This window comes from Chlorocebus sabaeus, chromosome 23 (assembly GCF_047675955.1).
Source record: "Chlorocebus sabaeus isolate Y175 chromosome 23, mChlSab1.0.hap1, whole genome shotgun sequence".
NCBI lineage: Eukaryota > Metazoa > Chordata > Mammalia > Primates > Cercopithecidae > Chlorocebus > Chlorocebus sabaeus.
This window is the reverse complement of record NC_132926.1, coordinates 36,169,216-36,189,891: the sequence shown is the minus strand read 5'-3', so window position 1 is coordinate 36,189,891 and position 20,676 is coordinate 36,169,216. Positions and strand designations below refer to the sequence as shown.

The 20,676-nt window shown below is 41.3% G+C and overlaps 1 protein-coding gene and 1 pseudogene across 4 annotated transcripts in view; both read left to right on the top strand.

Moving 5' to 3' along the window:
• The window catches only part of SH3RF2 (SH3 domain containing ring finger 2), a 145,660-nt gene that overhangs the window by 42,471 nt on the left and 82,513 nt on the right, over positions 1–20,676 (top strand). For all 4 annotated transcript variants that reach the window (XM_008014841.3, XM_008014840.3, XM_038006463.2 and 1 more), the window contains exon 3: positions 20,095–20,364. In XM_008014841.3, the coding sequence (XP_008013032.3) occupies positions 20,095–20,364 (270 nt within the window). The remainder of the gene's footprint in view (positions 1–20,094; positions 20,365–20,676) is intronic.
• On the top strand, positions 16,957–18,007 carry LOC140709913 (MICOS complex subunit MIC27 pseudogene; annotated as a pseudogene).

Below are 20,676 nucleotides of genomic sequence, written 5' to 3'. Positions count from 1 at the left end.
ACTCCAGAGCCTCTAAGGTGACAGGGACATTAGCCCAATGCTCAGCACGGGTCAACGCTCAGTAATTGGGAGCTATTATCATAAGATAAACTTCTGAAATGTGCCCTACTTTGGAAGTAGGGATGAACAGTTTGTGTTGGATGAAACCTCTCTGTCCCAGAAGACACATTCATTTTCTTCTAGGAGAACGGGCAAGGGTGCCTGATGGGAGGACCAGCTTTGATTATTCATAGTAACAAGTGACAAAAGTTGAAGTTAATTGACACCCACAGGTAACGAGGCAGTTGTAAACTCCTCCCCTCCCCAGATCAATTGGGTGTATGTTTTTCCAGGCTTTATCTTTGTGTACACATACACATATGTATTTTGTATAGGATCAGAGTGTACATATTTTTTTGCAACTTGCTTTTCTTTTAAACCTGAGACTAGATCATGAATCTTTCCCATGACAGTCCACACCAGTCTATCTCATTCTCGCTAAAGCTGCTTAGCATTCCACAGTAGTTACTTGCTATCACTTATTTAATCCACGACAGAGGAACACTTAGGCTATTTCTAATTCTTCACTATTATAAATGATCCTACACTCCACAATCTTTTACATAGATTCTAGCATATATCTATGGGAGAAATCCTAAAACTAGGACTTTTAGGATTTGTAAGCAAAGAAAACACGTAATGTAAATCTTGACCAATGTACCCAGTTACTCCTCACTGTGAAATTTTAAGCTCCCAATATTCAAGGAAGGTGCCTTTTTGCCCATACTGTCACACAACATTAGGATTACTCTGATGATTTGATTTTTCAAACTTATTATAAATATTTCTAAATATAAAAATAGAGAAAATAATAATAATGAACGCTTATGTACCTATCAGCCAGTCTCCATAATTATCAACATAAGGTCAATCGTACTGCATCTATATCCCATTCACTTCCTCCTGCTACTGGATGAAACTGAGGCAAAGCCCACACATCATACTCTTTCACTGGTAAATATGTCAGGAGCTGCCTCTAAAAGATGAAGATTCTATTTTTTAGCATAACCCCAACACCATTATCACATCTAAAAATTTCTTGATGTCTTCACATATGCAGTCAGTGTCCAAATTTCCTCAATGGCTTCATGATTTTTTTTCTTTTTTCTTTTTTTTGAGACAGGGTCTCGCTTTGTCACCCAGGCTGGAGTGCAGTGGCATGATCATGGTTCACTGCAGCCTCAGCTTCCTGAGCTCAGGTGATCCTCCCACCTCAGCCTCCCAAGTAGCTAACACTGCAAGCATATGCCACCACACCCAGCTAATTTTTTTGGCTATTTTTTGTAGAGACAGGGTCTCACCATGTTGCCCAGGCTGGTCTTGAATTCCTAGGCTTAAATGATCCTCCCACCTCAGCCTCCCAAAGTACTGGAATTGCAGGCATGAGCCACTGCACCCAGACGGTCTCATAATTTTTTGACGGTTTGTTTGAATCAGGATTCAGCAAGGTCCACACATTGCAGCTGGCTGATAAACTTCCTAAATCTCTTAAGCTCTAGGTTCCCCCATACACATACCTCCTCTTGCTTTTTCCCATGCAGTTTATTTATTAGAGAGATTGGGTCATTTGCCTTGTAGTTTCCCACTTTCTGAATTTTTCCTATTGCGTCCCTGTGTTGTTATTTCACATGTTCATCAGTCTCTGTTTCTGGTAAGTGATAGTTAGATCTTGAACTATGCTGTCTAACACAGTAGCCACTAGCCACATGCAGCTCTTCAAATTTAAATAATTAAAAATAAATAGAATTTGAAATTCCATTCCTCAGTCACACTAGCACATGGCACATGTTCAATAACCACAGACGGGCAGTGGCCGCTGTATTGAACAGCATAGAATAGCACATTTCCACCACGGCAGATAGTCTTATTGAACAACAGTGCTTCTAGAGGCATCATGGAATCCTCTGATAATTGTTAAATTATTTTTTCTCATATGCGCTTGAGAACAAAGCTGAACACCCTGAAATCTGCATTACTTGTCTGTATTGCAGGCTTACGTAATGTAACGGAAGTAACTAATGTGTGGCAGACTCTACTTCTGTCTGTTTTAAGTGGCAGTGGCTGTATTTACAGAAGATGATTAAGTATTTGCATGAGTACCTCAGGTATGTATGACATTCTGTGGTGACAAAAGGTCAGCAGCTCTGCAGCATGCAAAGCAGCCGGACCCTTTCCTAGCCTCCTAGGAGGAAAGTGGAGGGAATCCATGCTAATCCGTAAGGCTCAGTCTTTCAATGCTTATAGGACATGCTGGTTCCAGGATATTCATAAACATTGATCCTCTCATCAAGGTGCAGGTGCTTCTGGAGGCTTCTTCCTGACTATATCTTTGTCTTGGCATGCAGGTAATGAGTACATTTCATAGCACACCAAACAGGTTTCTCAGCTTGCTTCCGTGACACTTTGCAAAGCCGAGGATCCATGTCAAGAGAGAGGAGACGAACACCTGCACCCAGCCCACAGAGAAGTCTGGCTGACCATGCATTCTAGCAGGAGCCTCCCCTCATTCTTGAAAACCTTAACCAATCTATGAAGAAATTGGTATTTGGGGGTTCGGGTAGGACATATTTGGAAATTTTGAAATTAAGACCATCATTCATGGATTCATTCCTTCTCACAATATTGGGCCAGACACTGCACTAGGCACTGAGATTAGTGGTGGGCTGGGTAGAAGTTTCTGTCCTCACAAAGTTTACAGTCGGTGAAGGAGGCAGATAAATAAGCAAGCCACTTCAACACCACTGGTCAAATTCCACCATGAGAGCACGTGAGAGCAACAAAAAAGCACATGGAAACCTGACCCTGACATGGACATTCGGGAATGCGAAATTTAAGCTGAGATCTAAAAGATAAGTGGTGATTGGGGAGGAGAGGGAGAGGGTGGAGTGTAGAAAGAATATTCTTAAGATCTATTCTAGATCTTAAGAATTCTAGATCCACCAAATAGGCATAATACCCCACAATGTCATGATTAGAGCCCAGTGACATAGCAGATGTAAAAGAACACACTGTATCCTAAAATCCCAGTTGTAGAAAGGCAATGGTGCTAGCCAGAAGCAATCTTTCACTCTGGAGCAAGTGTGAATTAGAGAGCTAGGTAGTGGTGTTTTGGAGCCAGCTTCTACCAGCTCTTAGGAGGCAATAGGGCACATCTCTTCCCAACTTCACATTCAGCAATGTCTGTTGGTAGCCAAAATAGGGGTATTTATACCAGGGAAATTGGCAAATGCTACAAACCAGAGCCTTTTTTTAATTTATTTATTTATTTTTTTTTTTTTTTTTTGAGAGCTCACTTACCACCTTTTATTGAGTGAGGGTGAAAGCAATGAGAAGAGTAGAACCCCAGGGCAGCAGTTATTAAGGAATGTCCACTCACAACAAAAACAAGAAAGTCTTTGGCATGATTTTCAAAAAGTGACCATATAACTCTTTCTGCCATTTGTAACAGGCCCACCCAAAGCCTCAGGGATGAAAAGAGGAAGACCCCTTCATGCCAATTCATTCCCAGACAAGCCAGATGAGTGTCAGTGACACCCAGCTCATGGAAATGAGATTGGAGCCTCTCAGATCAACAGCTGCTGAGAGCTACTTTCTTTGGCTCATGAGGCCAGCGATAAATTGAGTTTCAATGTTCTGAATAGGCAGAAAAAGATACCTCCTTGCTCTCTCCTGTTCCCTTTGCTGGAGCTGTCAGCTGGCACTTTTTGTCACTCATCATGGTTGCCTGCAGTGGCGATTATACACTCAGTGCAGAGGGCATGTGGGAAAGAAAAAGTCTTCAACAAACGAGAGTCTCCAAGGCAAGTACCCACTGGAAAAACTGGGATGTAGATATAGCTCAAGGCATGTTTTAAATAATGGAGCCTTTTTAAAGGATGGCCTAGAAAAATACTATATTTATCTTTGGCTAGCGTGCTTGGATACTCCCCAATCTTGGGGAAATAACTAGTTGGGTATGTTGGAGTTCTTTTGTTAAGAGAAGCGTTGACTAAATACCAAAGTTTGGGTTGGATTTAACTGGTATAGTGTGATTTAATATTCATTTATTGATTTATTCATCCATTTGTTTGTTTAACAAATAAATGAGTGCTTACTAGATGCTACTACAATGTAAGTCCCATAAAGGCAGATATTGTGTCTGTCTCATTTATTGTAGGCACTCAGTACTTTTTTGTTGAATGAATGAGTGGAAGTAGGGAGTATAAAGATGAATAAGTCATAAGGCTTGCTGCTACAGAGCTCACAATCTGGTGTGCAAACAGACAAGTAAAACAGCAGTTGCAATGCAGGGTGTTGAGTGTTATGATAGGGGAAGTATAGGGTGCAATGGCTCACAAAAAAGGGAGACCCAACCCAGCCTTTGGGGAAGGAGACAGGAAAGGCTTTCTGAAGATAAAGATGCAAAAGACTCAGCGAACAATGCCAAAGATATTGGCACCTATGTAGATATAACCTTATGGAAAAGAAAACTGTCATATATTCCGCCATATCTCATATTCCTAAGGAAGACTTTTGGCTCTATCTCAGAGTAAAAAATGATTGCAAATAACTTCTATAACTTACCCATCTGTGATCTTTTCCATTTCTTGGAGACTTTCAGGAGGTTTTCCTAGGTTCAGACTTTTTGTTGAAAGAAATGACCTTATGTCCAGTGGACAAATGGTGTGTGAGTCTTTAGCATGCCTCTGATGTACAGTCACTTGCTCCTTCCATGAAGTTCAGCTCTATAGGCAGGCAGGGCACTTCTTCTCCAAGGTCATGTCTATTTCACTTGGTATAAATGAGAAGAATGCTCTGAATTTTGATTTGAAAGAGGCAAACTTCAGATTTGCAGAAAGTCTTGTTGATTAAAAATCTTGGCTTCAGCCAAGATTTGGCATGGTGGCTCATGCCTGTAATCCCAGCACTTTAGGATGCAGAGGTGGGAAGATGGCTTGAGCCCAGGAGTGCAAGACCAGCCTGGGCAACATAGAAAGACCCTGTCTCTCCAAAAAATTAAAAAATTAGCTGAACATGTTGGCACATGCCTATAGTCCCAGCTATTTGGGAGGCTGAGGTGGGAGGATCACTTGAGCCCAGGAGGATCAGGCTTCAGTGAGCCATGTTCACACCACTTCATTCCAGCCTGGACAACAGAGCAAGACCCTGTCTCAAAAAAGAAAAAAGTCTTGGCTTCATGGACCACTGAACTGAGAGGGAAGAAGTTCAACTTCCCAGGGCTTGTGGTCCCCAACAAGGGTCATGCTAGGTTTTTTCCTTTGGTATCACAAAATTAAACTGCAAATAAGTGTAAATATGCACACACACAAACATGTAAATCTTAAAAGATGGAGATTAATTAAGAAGTAAACTACTTGAAATCAAGATGTAACTTTTTGACAGTTGAGGACAAGTCCAGCTCCTTCAGATCTTCTCTTCCAGGTCATTTTTCCCAAGGGCCTGGGAGTATTTACAGTCACTTCATTCCTCACACAACAGCCTATCAGGCCGTGGCACCTTTACCTCACTGGCAATTTTGAGGAGGACCACATACACGAAAGTGGAGAGAATAATCAACTCTACAGAACAATGAAAAGCAGAGAATGTAATAAACTGCCTTCAACCCATGACTAAAGTTTCAACAGTTATTACCACTTTGCCAATTTGATTTCATCTCACCTGTCACCTTTATTTCTGATGTATTTCAAAGATACTCCTGGAGCTTTCATAATTCACCTTTAAAAAGCTCTGGGTCTGGTACAGTGGCTCATGCCTATAATCCCAGTACTTTGGGAGGCTGAAGAGGGAGCCCAGGCATTTGAGAACAGCCTGAGCAATATAGCAAGACCCTATCTCTACAAAACAAAAATAAAAATTAGCTGGGCATGGGGGCATGTGCCTGTAGTCCTGGCTACTTTGGAGGCTGAGGCAGGAGGATCTCTTGAGTGCAGGAGTTTGAGGCTTCAGTGAGCCATGATTGCACTGCTGCACTCCAGCCTGGGCAACAGAGCAAGACTTGTCTCAAATAAATAAATAAATAAATAAATGTCTGTTATCTTTAGAGTTGGGAAGAATGGTAAAACTCATCTTCTTCACTTTGCAGTTGAAGAAACAGGCCCAGAGAGGTTCAGTGCCTCACTCAAGGACACAGTGTATAAGTTGTGAATCACGTTCAGGGACCACCTCCAGCCCCCAGACCAGCTGGTCGCATTAGAAGCTCCACGTCATTAGTCATTCCTCCTTCAGCTCCAAAAACCTCTCAGAGGAGAAAGCCGGGGTAGAGCAACCAGAGCTTTGCTTTTCCTCTAAGCCAGGGGAGAAGTAGTGGTGGGAGGGTTGTTTGACTCACTTTTTCTCACTCTGCATGGTGTATTTGGCTCAGTTTCTCAAACCATATGGAAAAAGACTCACCCACCACGTGCCACACCTATTGGAAAAGCTCATTCTGGAAAGGGGGATAATGAAAGAGGGCAGAATTGCCTCCCAGGCCGAATGAGATGGTGCTTTTCCTCATCCTTCAGGCTCCCACATACCCCTTGCCCTTCTCCACAGGTGCCCTGTGCCCTGGTGGAGAAGAGATGGTGAGGGAAATGTTTTACTTCCTTGGGGAGTTCAGTCCTATGCCATTGAACAGCTCTGGGCATTGGCATCTAGCCCATTTCAAAAACAATCCCAGGCTATTTATTGAGAACCAGCTTAGGTTTGGAGCCAGGGATATGGCTCTAGACATATCTTGGATTACCTCCTAGGACAGGGAAATGAGATCACCCCAAAGAAATCTCAGGGAAATGTTTGGAGGGAAAAAGGAAAATATGCCAATGGCAGCCCTGAAAAGGCACTGCTGACTATAAGCAGCTCTTTCTCTGCCCATGTGGTATAAACTCCTGCTTCCTTCCCTTTTCCCTGCTGCAGAACCCCTGGAACTGATGGAGGAGGGACCAAGAGATAAAGGCTGGCATATTCTGAGTGTTTGATTAATATTTGCTTGAAGGAGGAAGGAAGGGATGTCATACCCAGACTCAAAGTGGCAGGAGTTAGGTAAAGAAGAAAAACTGAGCCTATGATGTCTTAGCATTCTACCAAAGACTGGAAGAAGAGAGGCCACAGCAAAAGACTGAGGGGAGAGAAAGAGAGAGACACTTGCTAATATAGTCCAGGAATGAGAAAACAGTAAAATATTTTTCTGTTTTTTAAATTTTTTCCATAAGTTATTGGGGTACAGGTGGTGTTTGGTTACATGAGTAAGTTCTTTAGTGATGATTTGTGAGATTTTGGTGCACCCATCACCTGAGCAATATATACTGCATCTTATTTGAGGTATTTTATCCCTCGCACCCTTCCCCCGAAGCCCCCAAAGTCTATTGTATCATTCTTATGCGTTTGCATCCTCATAGCTTAGCTCCCACATATCAGTGAGAACATACAATGGAGAAAACACTAAAATAAATAGAGAAACACGTAACAAAAGTCACACAACATAATAGAATTTCAAATACAAATAAGCAGCTAATAAAGAGAATCTTCCCTATGTTGGGTTCCTTCCCGTCCCTCAAGTCTCTGATCTCCCTTGAGGTCATAACATCATTCTTTTCCTTCATAGCGTTTACTCCAGCCTGTAATTATATATTTATTTGTGTGTTTATAAGTCTGATCTTTGTTTCCCCAACTAGATTGTAAGCTCCATGAAAGGTCTTGAACATACCTGGCGTGGTTGGCACTCAAAATTGTTTGTTGAAAGCAAAAAAGGAATGAATGACGAGTAGAGCTGGGAAGTCAGACCAGAAGCTATCACAGCAGGCCTATTACCCCTCTCTCCTAAGCATCCTTATTTATCGAGCACTTATTATTTTCCAGGCATTCCACTAAGTACTCTAAATTGTTTATCACATTAATCGTCTCCAAAGCCATGAGGAAGTGTGCTCAGGGGCCCCAAGACCACCTTCACTTTCAGTTATTCACTAGAAGGGCTCACAGAACTCAGCAAAGCCATTATACTCATGGTTATGGTTTATTCCAGTTCAAGAATATAAGTTAAAGTCAGCAATGGAAAAAGGCACATTAGGGCAGAGTCCAGGAGCTTCCTTAAAGCTTCCAGTTGTCCTCTCCCTGTGGAGTCATGCAGACAGCATTTCTTTTTACCAGAGACTTGCTGTCCAGGATTTTACTGGAGATTTCGTTGTTTGATGACATTTACCATCTCAGACCACCCACGTGGCTGCCCTCAGTCTCCAGCCCCTCCAGAGGTCAAGCTTCTACTGTTTGGCCCAAAGCGCCCCACCATAAATCACATTGTTAGCTTAGACTATCTCATGTGATCCAAGGCCTCCAGGTAGACAAAGTCTCTCTGATCAGCCAAAATATTCTAAGGACTTAGAGGTTATCTCCCAGGCAAGAGCCAAAACTATTGTCAGAATATACAGGGTCTGGATAACCCAGACTCGCTGAGTTTGCTGCACAGGGAAATAATAGTATTAGCCCCAATTTTTGGATGATCCAAACTAAGGATCAGGGATGCTAAATGATTTGGCCAAATTTACAAAAGCCAGAATGCAAACCAACATCCCACGTGATTCTAACATATGTGTTCCTAACTATTGCATCCTAGTACCTCTCCTGAAGTAAAATTTTCTATGAAAAAACAAAAACAAAAAACTCACTCAGAGTGTCTTCTAAAACTGGTCTCAAATCTGAATGTCAGATTTAGGGATTTCCACTTGGTAAGATCACCGTGAGCTTTCTGCTGATCTCAAGCACCCCAGCAGTGGATCATCTGGGATCTGCCAAGGCCAGGTGGATCTGGTTCTTCTGTTGGGTGAGCACTGGGGTTTGCGTAGTCTCTCCCTCCTTACCAGAGAAGAGAAAATATACACAAGGGCTGACCACCCCTTTCTAGTTACTAATTGCTCCATTTCCCCCAACAAATCTGCTCCAGAAAGATTATCACTATGAGTGAGGGAGGAAGTGTGGCTTCGTTGGTTAAGCAGCAACTACAAAGTTAGGGTACAGTACAATTTTTGACCCCTTACCTCATCCGTAGAGTGAACTCACAGGGAAGTTACATTTCCCTTGCCCAGCATTCCCAAGACACGTGGGCTCTTCCTGCAAAGTGCCCCAGATGCAATTATGCAAATCACATTCACAAAATAAAACTTCTGAAAAGCGAGTCAGCAAAGAAACCTGTGTGACTTTGCTGATTCAGTGACGCCTAACTTTATTTGAGCATGTAACCTTTGTGTGTGTGTGTGTATAACACCAAATCATTAAAATTGGGGGGTGTTTAGAAAATATGATGAAAACAATCCTTTTCCCTAGCTCATCCAATAGACCTCCACTTGAGTAATTATTATCAGCCATATGTATGAACCTTGCATGCATTCTATGTATCTGAGAACAGTAATTCTTGAAGGTTTTCAGAGTAATTCACTCATTCATTCATTCACCAAGCATTTCTTAAACACCTACTTGTGTACAGTATTCAAAGATAGAGAGGCAGAGATGCTTCAGACACAAATCCTGAATTCTCCAGCAGCAGAGAACTTAACCTGGGAAATGATAGATAACTTGGGTCAAAGGCCAGGATGGTTTTGGTTTTGGGCTCCATTCTCCAGTGATGGGCAATCTCATGACCAACTCAGGGAAGTAAAGCATTGATAAGCCATTAGCTCAGCATATTGATGTTGGTCCCACCTGATGCGAGGAGTAGAGAGGACCAGGCCAACCTTTCTAAATTGGTGGGAAGCATTTCCAGGGTGTGTCAAAGAGCTCGTTACACAGTAGCAGGTTGAGTTCTCATCTCAGCTCTGCTTTTTCCCTTGTGTGTGTCACTGTGGTGATTCTGCTCCCCTTGCATTCCTTTTCTCTTATCCTGTTATCAGCCTATACCCCCCTTTATTTTTAAAATTGGAAATAAAGTCAGTACTCACTGGCAGCTGAACCTCCTGCTGTTTCTGAATTTTGCTATTGGGATATTACATTGTTATGAAGTTTGTTGTTTCTGTGTTTCAAATATATACTAGTTAGGACTGGTCCAGTTTCAAGTGTCAAAAAATAACTCCAAGTAGTTTAAGTAATCAACAGTAAATTGGGGATTTAGACAATTGGAGAGCTCATCTCACTGAATAACGTTCAGGCACCATTTAATCTAGGAGTTCAAATTTTATTGTCAGGGCTCTAGCTATCTAGTTACCTATCTAGCTTGCTATATCTAGTTCTGTTGCCTTCTACAGCTTCTTTCAGGAAAGCGCGTCTACTGGTTGGGAAATATCACCAATATTATAGCCAACGTTGAACCACACCATATTGCACTGGTGGTCCATGGTCCACAACCTGAAGGATCATAATTCAAAAGCAATAGAGATTATTTCTCAGTATCTATATATCAAATCTCAGAGAAAAATACTAATTACTGACTGAGGTACTTGCCTCATCACTGTGCTGAGGGTTTGGGATATTCTAACGGGCCAGCCCGGCCCACGTACCCTTGTGTGTATGATGTGGCCAGGGTGAATAACCTGCCCATCAGAAGGTAAAGAGAGAACAGGTGGTTCCTTACAAAAGGGGATGCCTAGCAAAGCAATAACATAATTTTATTACTAAAGTGTCTGCAAGCTCTTGTCTCTGAAGCCTATGCATTATCTTTCTATCAAAATCATGCCTCTTGTGGCTTCCAGACTCTACTGAGGAGACAAATGAATAGGTGAATTACAGGAGCATAGAGTCTGGAGCTTTTTTAATATCAGAAAAGGAAAGCCTTTTAGGTATACACAAGGAAAAAGAGTTTGGTGATGACCTGACTGTGAGATCTCCACACAAACTTTATCCCTGTGCCTTCTCGCCCTTGCATCTATAGAGACAGAAAACAATGATGGGTGAGAAAAGCTATTGCCAACAATACAACAGGTGAGAGCTGATGTGGAACTTGGAATCTTTTTCCCTTGAGAGAGCAGTGGGGGACTGATCAGAATCAACCAGCTGAGTCTCTTCAGGTGCTTAACTTTTATGTGAGAGCTCTAGAGTTCAATAATTCATGCTATTACAGCCAGCAGCAAGCAAATTGCATTCACATTCGATTCAGATTTTGATTACAAAACAGAGCCCCAAATGAGTTTTATGATGGAAAAACATGCTAGGTGACTTCAGCTGGATGGCAGACAATGAGAATGGTTAAAAGCACCCAGGTTTTCAGGTCAAATGTGCCTCAGCCAGTCTTGGATCTGCCACATACTGGCTGCGTGACCTTGTTTGGTGACATTTCCCATCTCAGAACTTCTGTTTCCTCATCATAAAATAGGGTAATACCACCTACTTCATAGGGTTTTGAGAGCATATGAATGAAATAATACATGGAAAGTGCTGTAGTGCAATAATGTAAGAAAAATGTCTGTGGCCTGGTAGAACTCCAATAAATGTTAATTTCCTTTCCTCTTCAGAGTCATTCACTCTCTCCCTCTCTCTTCCCCTCGCTCCACCCCTTCCTGCTTCCCTCTGCCCTGCTTTGCATTATGGAAGCCAATGTTTTCTGTGAGTATGAACATAGAAATGAGACTACCAGAGGAAGGATTATCCAAAATGGAGAGAAAGAAGAAAGAGGGTCTTCTTGTTAAAAATAGAATCTATATATAATTCATTCCCACAATATTTATTTATGTTGAGGGGAGATGGAGAAAAGATGAAAATAGGCAATTAGTACTATTTTAGGGTTTCAAGGTTTAGGCATCTTCAAAGCAATTTGAGCATTTTGTGCAATTTTAGTTTAATATATTCTCTCAGTAAGTCATTAAAATATGCAAGCTACTTGCACAGCAAATATCTTTCAGAAAAAATAAAAGAAAGAAAGCAAGCTAGCAATTTACAAAGCCTATATGTCAAAACTCCATTCATTGCCCCCATTTGAGTTAGAATAAGATATAGCTTAGACCTTCAGTAGCATCAAACTTGGTGAGGGAGCTTGATAAAAATGCAGCTACTTGAATCCCACTCCAAGAGATTCTGATCAAATCAGTAGTGGGATCAAGGCATTTGCATTTTTAACACCTCCCAGATTCTCATACAGGGAAACCACAGATTATATTTTAAGAAACAGGCCTGGCGCAATGCCTCATGCCTAGAATCCTAGCACTTTGGGAGGCTGAGGAGGGTGGATCACTTGAGCTTAGGAGTTTGAGACCAGCCTGAACAACATGGTGAAACCCCGTCTCTGCAAAAAATACAAAAAAAAATTGCCAGGCGTGGTGGTACACACCTGTAGTCACAGCTACTTGTGGGGCTGAGGCAGGAAGATCACTTAACCTGGGAGGTTGAGGCTACAGAGGCAAAGACCATAACACTGCACTCCAGCCTGTGTGACAAAGTGAGACCCTGTCTCAAAAAAAGAAAAAGAATTGCAGGCTTGGCTTGGGGATACTGAGTTCAAATCTTAAATTCATTATTTTCTAGCTTGTGAACTTGGGCAACTTTTAAATTTTGTGTATTAGTCTGTTTTCATGCTACTGATAAAGACATACCCTAGACTGGGCAATTTACAAAAGAAAAAGGTTTAATTGGACTTACAGTTCCATGTGGCTGGTGAAGCCTCACAATCATGGCAGAAGGCAAGGAGGAGCAAGTCATGTCTTACATGGATGACAGCAGGCAGAGAGAGCTTGTGCAGGGGAACTCCTCTTTGTAAAACCATCAGATCTCATGAGACTTATTCACTATCATAAGAACAGCATGGGAAAGACTTGCCCCCATAATTCAGTTACCTCCCACTGGGTCCCTCCCACAATATGTGGGAATTCAGGATGAGATCTGGGAGGGGACACAGCCATATCATATCATTCCACTCCTGGTCACTCCTGTATCTCACGGCCTCACATTTCAAAACCAGTCGTGTCTTCACAACAGTCCCCCAAAGACTTAACTCATTTCAGCATTAATTCAAAAGTCCATAGTTCAAAGTCTCATCCAAGACAAGGCAAATCCCTTTCACCTATGAGCCTGTAAAATCAAAAGCAGGTTAGTAACTTCCTAGATACAGTGGGGGTACAGGTATTGGGTGAATACAGTCATTTCAAATGGGAGAAATTGGCCAGAACAAAGGAGCTACAGGCCCCATGCAAGTCTGAAATCAAGCGGGGCAGTCAAATCTTAAAGTTTTCAAAATTATCTCCTTTGACTCCATGTCTCACATCCAGATCACACTAATGCAAGAGGTAGGTTCCCATGGTCTTGGGCAGCTTGGGTACAGCCCTCCTCCCAGCTGCTTTTCACAAGCTGGTGTTGAGTGTCTGCAACTTTTCCAGGCACACAGTGCAAGTTGTCAGTGGATCTACCATTCTAGGGTCTGGATGACAGTGGCCATCTGCTCACAGCTGCACTAGGCAGTGTCCCAGTAGGGACTCTGTGTAGGGGCTCCGACCCTACATTTTCCTTCTGCCCTGCCCTAGCAGAGGTTCTCCATGAGAGCCCCACCCCTGCAGCAAAATTCTGCCTGGGCATCCAGGCGTTTCCATACATCTTCTGAAATCTAGGCGGAGGTTCCCAAACCTCAGTTCTTGACTTCTGTGTACTTGTAGGATCAACACCAAGTGGAAGCTGCCAAGGCTTGAGGCTTGCACCCTCTGAAGCCATAGCCTGAGCTCCATATTGGCCCCTTTCAGTCACAGCTGGAGCAGCTGGGACACAGGGCACCAAGTCCCTAGGCTGAACATAGCAGGGGGACCCTGGGCCTGGCCCATGAAACCACTTTTTCCTCCTAGGCCTCCAGGCCTGTGATGGGAGGGGCTGCCATGAAGACCTCTGACATGCCCTGGAGACATTTTCCCCATCATCTTGGGAATTAACACTCAGCTCATTACTTATGAAAATATCTGCAGCCTGCAGTGGACTTGAATTTCTCCTCAGAAAATGAGATTTTCTTTTCTATCACATTGTCAGACTGCAAATTTTCCAAACTTTTATGCTCAACTTCCCTTATAAAACTGAATGCCTTTAACAGTACCCAAGTCACCTCTTGAATGCTTTGCTGCTTAGAAATTTCTTCCACCAGATACCCTAAATCATCTCTCTCAAGTTCAAAGTTCCACAAATCTCTAGGGCAGGTGCAAAATGCTGCCAGTCTCTTTGCTAAAACATAACAAGAGTCACATATGCTCCAGTTTCCAACAAATTTCTCATCTCCATCTGAGATCACCTCAGCCTGGACATTATTGTTCATATCACTATCAGCATGTTTGTCAAAGTCATTCAATAAGTCTCTAGGAAGTTCCAAACTTGCCCACATTTTCCTGTCCTCTTCTGAGCCCTCCAAATTTTTCCAACCTCTGCCTGATACCCAGTTCCAAAGTTGCTTCCATATTTTCAGGTATCTTTTCAGCAACACCCCACTTTACTGGTACCGATTTACTATATTAGTCCATTTTCATGTTACTGATAAAGACATGCCTGAGACTGGGAAGAAAAGGAGGTTTAATTGGACTTACAGTTCCACATGAATGAGGAGGCCTCAGAATCATGGCAGGAGGTGAAAGGCAGTTCTTAAATGGCAGCAGCCAGAGAAAATGAGAAAGAAACAAAAGCAGAAACCCTTGATAAACCTATCAGATCTCATGGGACTTATTCACAATCATGAGAACAGCACAGGAAAGACTTGCCCCTATGATTCAATTATCTCCCACCAGGCCCCTTCCAAACATGTGGGAATTCAAGATGAGATTTGGGTAGGGACACAGCCAAACCATATCATTCTCTGATCCCCGGCTTTTTAATCTAAAAATTGACATTTGAAATAATACACACCTCAAAAGTTGTTGTGAGAATTAGAGAGTGCTTAGCAAAGAGAATTAGAGTGCTTAGCAAAGAATCTGGCGCAAGAAAGAAGCACTCAGTAAAGGTTAGCTATTGATATTATCATCATGCAAATCCAAAGGGGCTTAGATATTTTCTTATTTATCTTTTCATTCTTCCTTTCTTTCCTTTTCTCTTTTCTGTTTTTTTTTTTTTTCATAAATAATAATAAAGCCTCACAATTCATTCAGCAAGGTGGAAGTTTATTCAGCTCTCAGACAAAAGTCTGGATGTGAAGTAATCCAGGACAGGTGTGGCAGCTCTGAAACCTAGGCTTCTTTCCTCCTATTAGGTGTGGCCCTCATCCTCAATATTCAAGATGGCAGCTAGAGCTCTAGGGACCATGTCTGCATTCCACATAGCAAGATGGAGGAGAGGAAAAGAAAACTCAGGAAGGACACTTCCTAAAGGTTGCTTACTCCCACACTGGCCTGGACTTAATCACCAGAAAGGCTGAAAATGTGACCAATATTCCAGGTAGTCATGTACCCAGAAAAATGTGATATTGCAATGGAAAACTGAGAGGAAGAAATAGGGAGGAATAATTATTGTTCCCTCATGTACCCAACCCTAGGAGTCTAACAGATTTGGGTCATTCCCCAGAAATCCATTCTCATCCAACTTTTACCTGCTTATTTCTCAGGTAGGGAACACCTTCCCCAAAAAAGGTAGTTGCATAGTTTGCTTATCCTACTCAGCTTGGCTTACTTCTTTCTAAATTCCTCTTATACCTTTTACCTCTCATCCACCAACTTCATTCATTTTCTAACTGTCCAATTTTAATAAGCAATACAATTATTATAGAAAAGTTAGAGAACACAGCTAAGCATTTAGGGAAAAAAGTGTGTTTTCAACATTCAAAAATCTGACCATTTAGAGATAACCACTTCTAAAATATTGGCCTATAGTCATCTAGCATTTGCCCTAGGTAAAAATATACATGTGTATTTATAATGAAAATCTAGTCTACATAATTGTTCTTAACCTCTTCTGTTACACTTAGTGGTATATTATCAGTAATGCTCAATGTTATTAATTATAAAAAAAATCAATTTTAATGACTGCAAACTTTTTCATTGTATGGGTATGGATATATAATAATTTATTCAACCAATTCCCTGTTTATTCCACAGCATTATGTTAAGCCCCTTAGTACATACATCTTTGCTCATTTGTCCACCAGTTTCCTGGGGATGAACTGTGTTCCTGTAGTTTTCTCATCCCTGGGGTCTCCTTACTGTATCCCAGGACCAGCAGAAAAGGACACCTCCACCATTCCATCAGCAAAGTATTGTTAGGTCTTATCTCTACCACTAAGCTGCTCGGAATTCTTTTTGCAAATGAGCATTGTGGATTCAGGAGATCCATGAAGACCTAAATTAATGCCTCTCTATACCCCATTGCATGAATAGCAAGATTATGAATAGCAAGACTGCTACAATGAGAGGTGATTACATAATCCCACTGCTTGGAAAAGCACAAAATAAAATACGACACTAGGTGACTGAAGCACTTCCTCTTAATCTGTTAGAACTTGCAGTTTGCCAAGCAGACTTCAAGCAAGACTGGAGTGAGGCCATTTCTATGTGAAAAAAACAATTTCAATTAGTAAAAATGCATTTGACTGAAATAATTATTTAGACAACTGATTTGACAAATGATTATGCTTGAGCTGATTTTTTTTTAAAACTGACGATTGATCTCTGACTAATTGTTTCTTTGTCTCAGCTGAGCTTCCTAATGATCCAAATGCTCATTTTATAAATGAATACAGTTTAAGAAAGATTAAGTAACTTGGCCATGATTACACAAATGGAAAGAAGAGCCAGAATTCAAAATCAGTATTCAGATCCAGAAAGAGTCACTGACTCCCTTCTCATAGATGTAGAGTCAAGTTCGCGACCCTGGGCCTTGTGTAGTGATTAAGAAAAAGGGTTCTAGCATCAGGTAGTCTGACTTCATGCCCCATATCTGCCATTTCCCAGCTGTGTCATCTTATGCAAGTTAATAAACCACTCTGTGTCTCTGTCACCCTATCTTATAAATGGGGACAATGAGTGTCTATCTCCAAGGGCTACCTAGATTAAATGAGATGGCCCACATACACACTTAGCACATAGGAAGTGCTCAGTAATTAGTTATTAATATTACGCAGGTGTCGTCTGAAAACCTTGGCTGAAAGGGTCGTAGACATGGTGGTCATCAGGGTTCAGATGTACATGTGAAGGTTTGTTACACAGGTAAACTCGTATCACGGGCATTTGTTGTGCAGATTATTTCATCACCCAGCAATGAATGAGACTTCCTGTTACTCCTCATTCTCCCCAACATTTACCATTGTCAGTGTTTCAGATTTTCACCCTGCTAGTAGATGGGAAAACTGACAATCATGCCTGCAGATCTTATATATGCATCTGTAAGTGTACATGCAGCCAAAGAAGAGGAATCCAAAAAGCAGCTAGTGATACCAGAGCAAGTCCCCATATATACTGCACCACCGCTCCAGTCTAAATATGTTGAAGAGCAGCCTGGTTATTTACAAATGGGCTTTGCTTCCATCTGCACTGCAACTGGTCATTATACTGGCTGGTGCAAGGGTGTTTATGTCTTTGTGAAAAATGGGATAATTGATACAGTACAATTTGGAAAAGATGCTCATGTCTATCTGAAGAATCCTCCTCAAGATTTTCTTCCAAAATGGGAGTTATTACGGTTTCAGGATTGGTGGGCTTGGTTTCAGCGAGAAAAGGTTCTAAGTTTAAGAAAATTACTTATCCTCTGGTACTGACCACTTTATGAGCAACTGTTTGCTACCCAGTTCGGTCAGTAATAATTGCTAAGGTAATAGGGGAAAAAGTATATGCTACAAACCAGCACATTTTTGGAGCAGTTAAATCATTGTGGACAAAAGCAGCAAAAACGAGTCACTCCCTAAACCTAAAGAAAAAAAACTAAGCTAGGATCCTCCGCCAAAATAGAAGTACCTGCAAAAACAACTCACGTCTTGAAACACGCGGTGCCCTTGCCAACAGAACTCAGCTTAGAAGCAAAGACCAAATCAGAATCCAACTCAGGTGCAACACAATTCATGCCTGACCCCAAGTTCATGGATCGTGGGTGGTCCCACCCAGAAGATACAGATAAGTACAGCACTGGAAGCTGAAGTAGACTGCATAGAGAGACTACGTAGAAAACTACAGATGTGTGAGGTTGCAAATAATGATGAAAAAATCACGTAATGGGTAATTGATACATACAGTATTACTTAAACCAAGTTTTTCCCTTACCTCGCCAAATGTGCAATTTGATAAATTACATAAATAGTTAACACACAAACTGTGAATGCAATGCAAATAATATTAAATGATTGATGAGGAGACATAGGTAGACGTATTAGCTTGAATTCAATGACCTTTAGGGGCATTTATTTAAAAAAAAAAAAGACATGAACTCCAGTGAGACCAAAATCTGTAAATGCATGTATGTGTATATAAAGACATACATATATATACGTATAAACATATATTTCTGCTCCAGCTTTCCCAAATTAATGTCAGTTAAATTAGAATGGTGTGTGGAAAGATGTGTTTCCCTCCATGTGTGTGGTTTTTTTGGTTTTTTTTTGGTTTTTTTTTTTGTTTTTTTTTGCTGATTTCCTAGAGCTGGAATAAAATATCCATGTTTTATGGGGAAAAAAAATATTATGCAGGTATGCCCCAGAGAAAGTGTAGATTCAGTTCCAGACCACCACAATAAAGCTAATACCATAATAAAACAAGTCAAACAATTTTTTTTTATTTCCCAGTACATATAAAAGTTGGGTTTGGCCAGGCACAGTGGCTCACACCTATAATCCTAGCACTTTGGGAGGCCAAGGCAGGCAGGTCATGAGGTCAGGAGATGGAAACTATCCTGGCCAACATGGTGAAACCCTGTCTCTACTAAAAATACAAAAATTAGCCGTGCGTGGTGATACACGCCTATAATCCCAGCTACTCAGGAGGCTGAGGCAGGAGAATCGTTTGAACCTGGGAGTGGAGGTTGCAGTGAGCCGAGATCGCACCATAGGACTCCAGTCTGGCGACAGAGCAAGACTCTGTCTCAAAAAAAAAAAAAAAAAAAAAGTTGTGTTTACACTATGCTGTAGTCTATTAAGTGTGCAATAGCATTATACCTAAATAACAATATATCTAACTTAATTTAAAATACTTTATTACTAAAAAAAAGTTAATGATGTTCTGAGCCTTCAGCAAGTTGTAGTCTTCTTTCTGGCAGTGAGTCTTGACTCAATATTGATGGCTTGCTGCTTCACCTTGCATTTTTATGTTACAGAGACAGCTTCTTTTCTTAAACCTCAGACTATCTCTGCCAGCTTCAAACTTTTTTCCTGCAGCTTCCTCATCTCTCTCAGCCTTCACAGAATTAAAGAAAGTTTGGATCTTGATCTGGATTAGGCTTTGGCTTAAGGGTCTGTTGTGGCTGATTTGATCTTCTACACAAACCAGTCAAACTTTCTTCATATCAGCAATAAGGCTGTTTCACTTACTTATCATTTATGTATTCACTGCGGTAGCACTTCTAATTTTCTTCACGAACTTTTCTTTTGCATTCACAACTTGGCTGTTTGTCACAAGAGGCCTAGTTTTTAGCCTATCTCAGCTTTAGTCGTGCCTTCCTCCCTAAGATTAATCATTTCTAGCTTTTGATTTAAAGTGAGAGATGTGAAACTCTTCCTTTCACTTGAAAATTTGTAGGCAGTTGTAGGGTCATTAATTGGCCTCATTTTAATATCATTGTGTCTCAGAGAATAGGGAGGCCCAAGAAGAGGGAGAGAGATGGGAGAATGACCAGCTGGTGCAGCAGTCAGAACACAAACATTTATCGATGAAGTTTGCTGTCTTGTATGGGCACAGTTTGTGGCGCCCCTCCAGACATTACAAGAGCAACATCAAAGATCACTGATTACAGATCACCATAGCAGACATAATAATAATGAAAACGTTTAAAATATTTAAAGTTAGTAACAGTTACCAGAATGTGACACGGAGACACAAAGTGAGCACAGGGTATTGGAAAAATGGCGCTGATAGACCTACTCAAAAGAGGTTGCCATAAACCTTTGATTTGTTAAAAACTCAATATTTGCAAAGCATGCTAAAGCAAAGTACAATAAAAGGAAGAATGTTTGTATCTTCTGTTCCTCCCAGACTCTCAGCTAAGTATGTATCTTATCGCTCTGTGCCATTGCAGGTACCTCGAGCAAAGGCCTTATGCAACTACAGAGGGCAAAATCCTGGTGACCTAAGGTTTAATAAGGGAGATGTCATCCTTCTTCGGAGACAGCTTGATGAGAATTGGTACCAGGGGGAAATCAATGGCATCAGCGGGATCTTCCCAGCCAGCTCCGTGGAAGTCATCAAGCAGCTGCCCCAGCCACCCCCGCTCTGCAGGGCCCTCTACAACTTCGACCTACGAGGCAAGGACAAGAGTGAGAACCAGGATTGCCTGACCTTCCTCAAGGTAGGATTCTGGGTGAATCCTAAAGTCACCTGGGACAACATAGAGACCATAGCAGAACCAGAGTTGCTTGTTTAATATTTGCTGATTTTTAAAAATTGTATTTTAAATATATTATATTATTAATATTTATTATTTTATTCATAAAATATATTTTGTCCATAAATTATATATGTATATATGTGGTGCATCTATATGTAATATGTGTGTACAATTCAGACTACATGCAAGTGAAATCTCTAGAGAAATCTACAAATAAGTGATAGAAGTCTGTAAGCCTTTTTTATTGTAATTACAGAAGTATTCACTCATTCA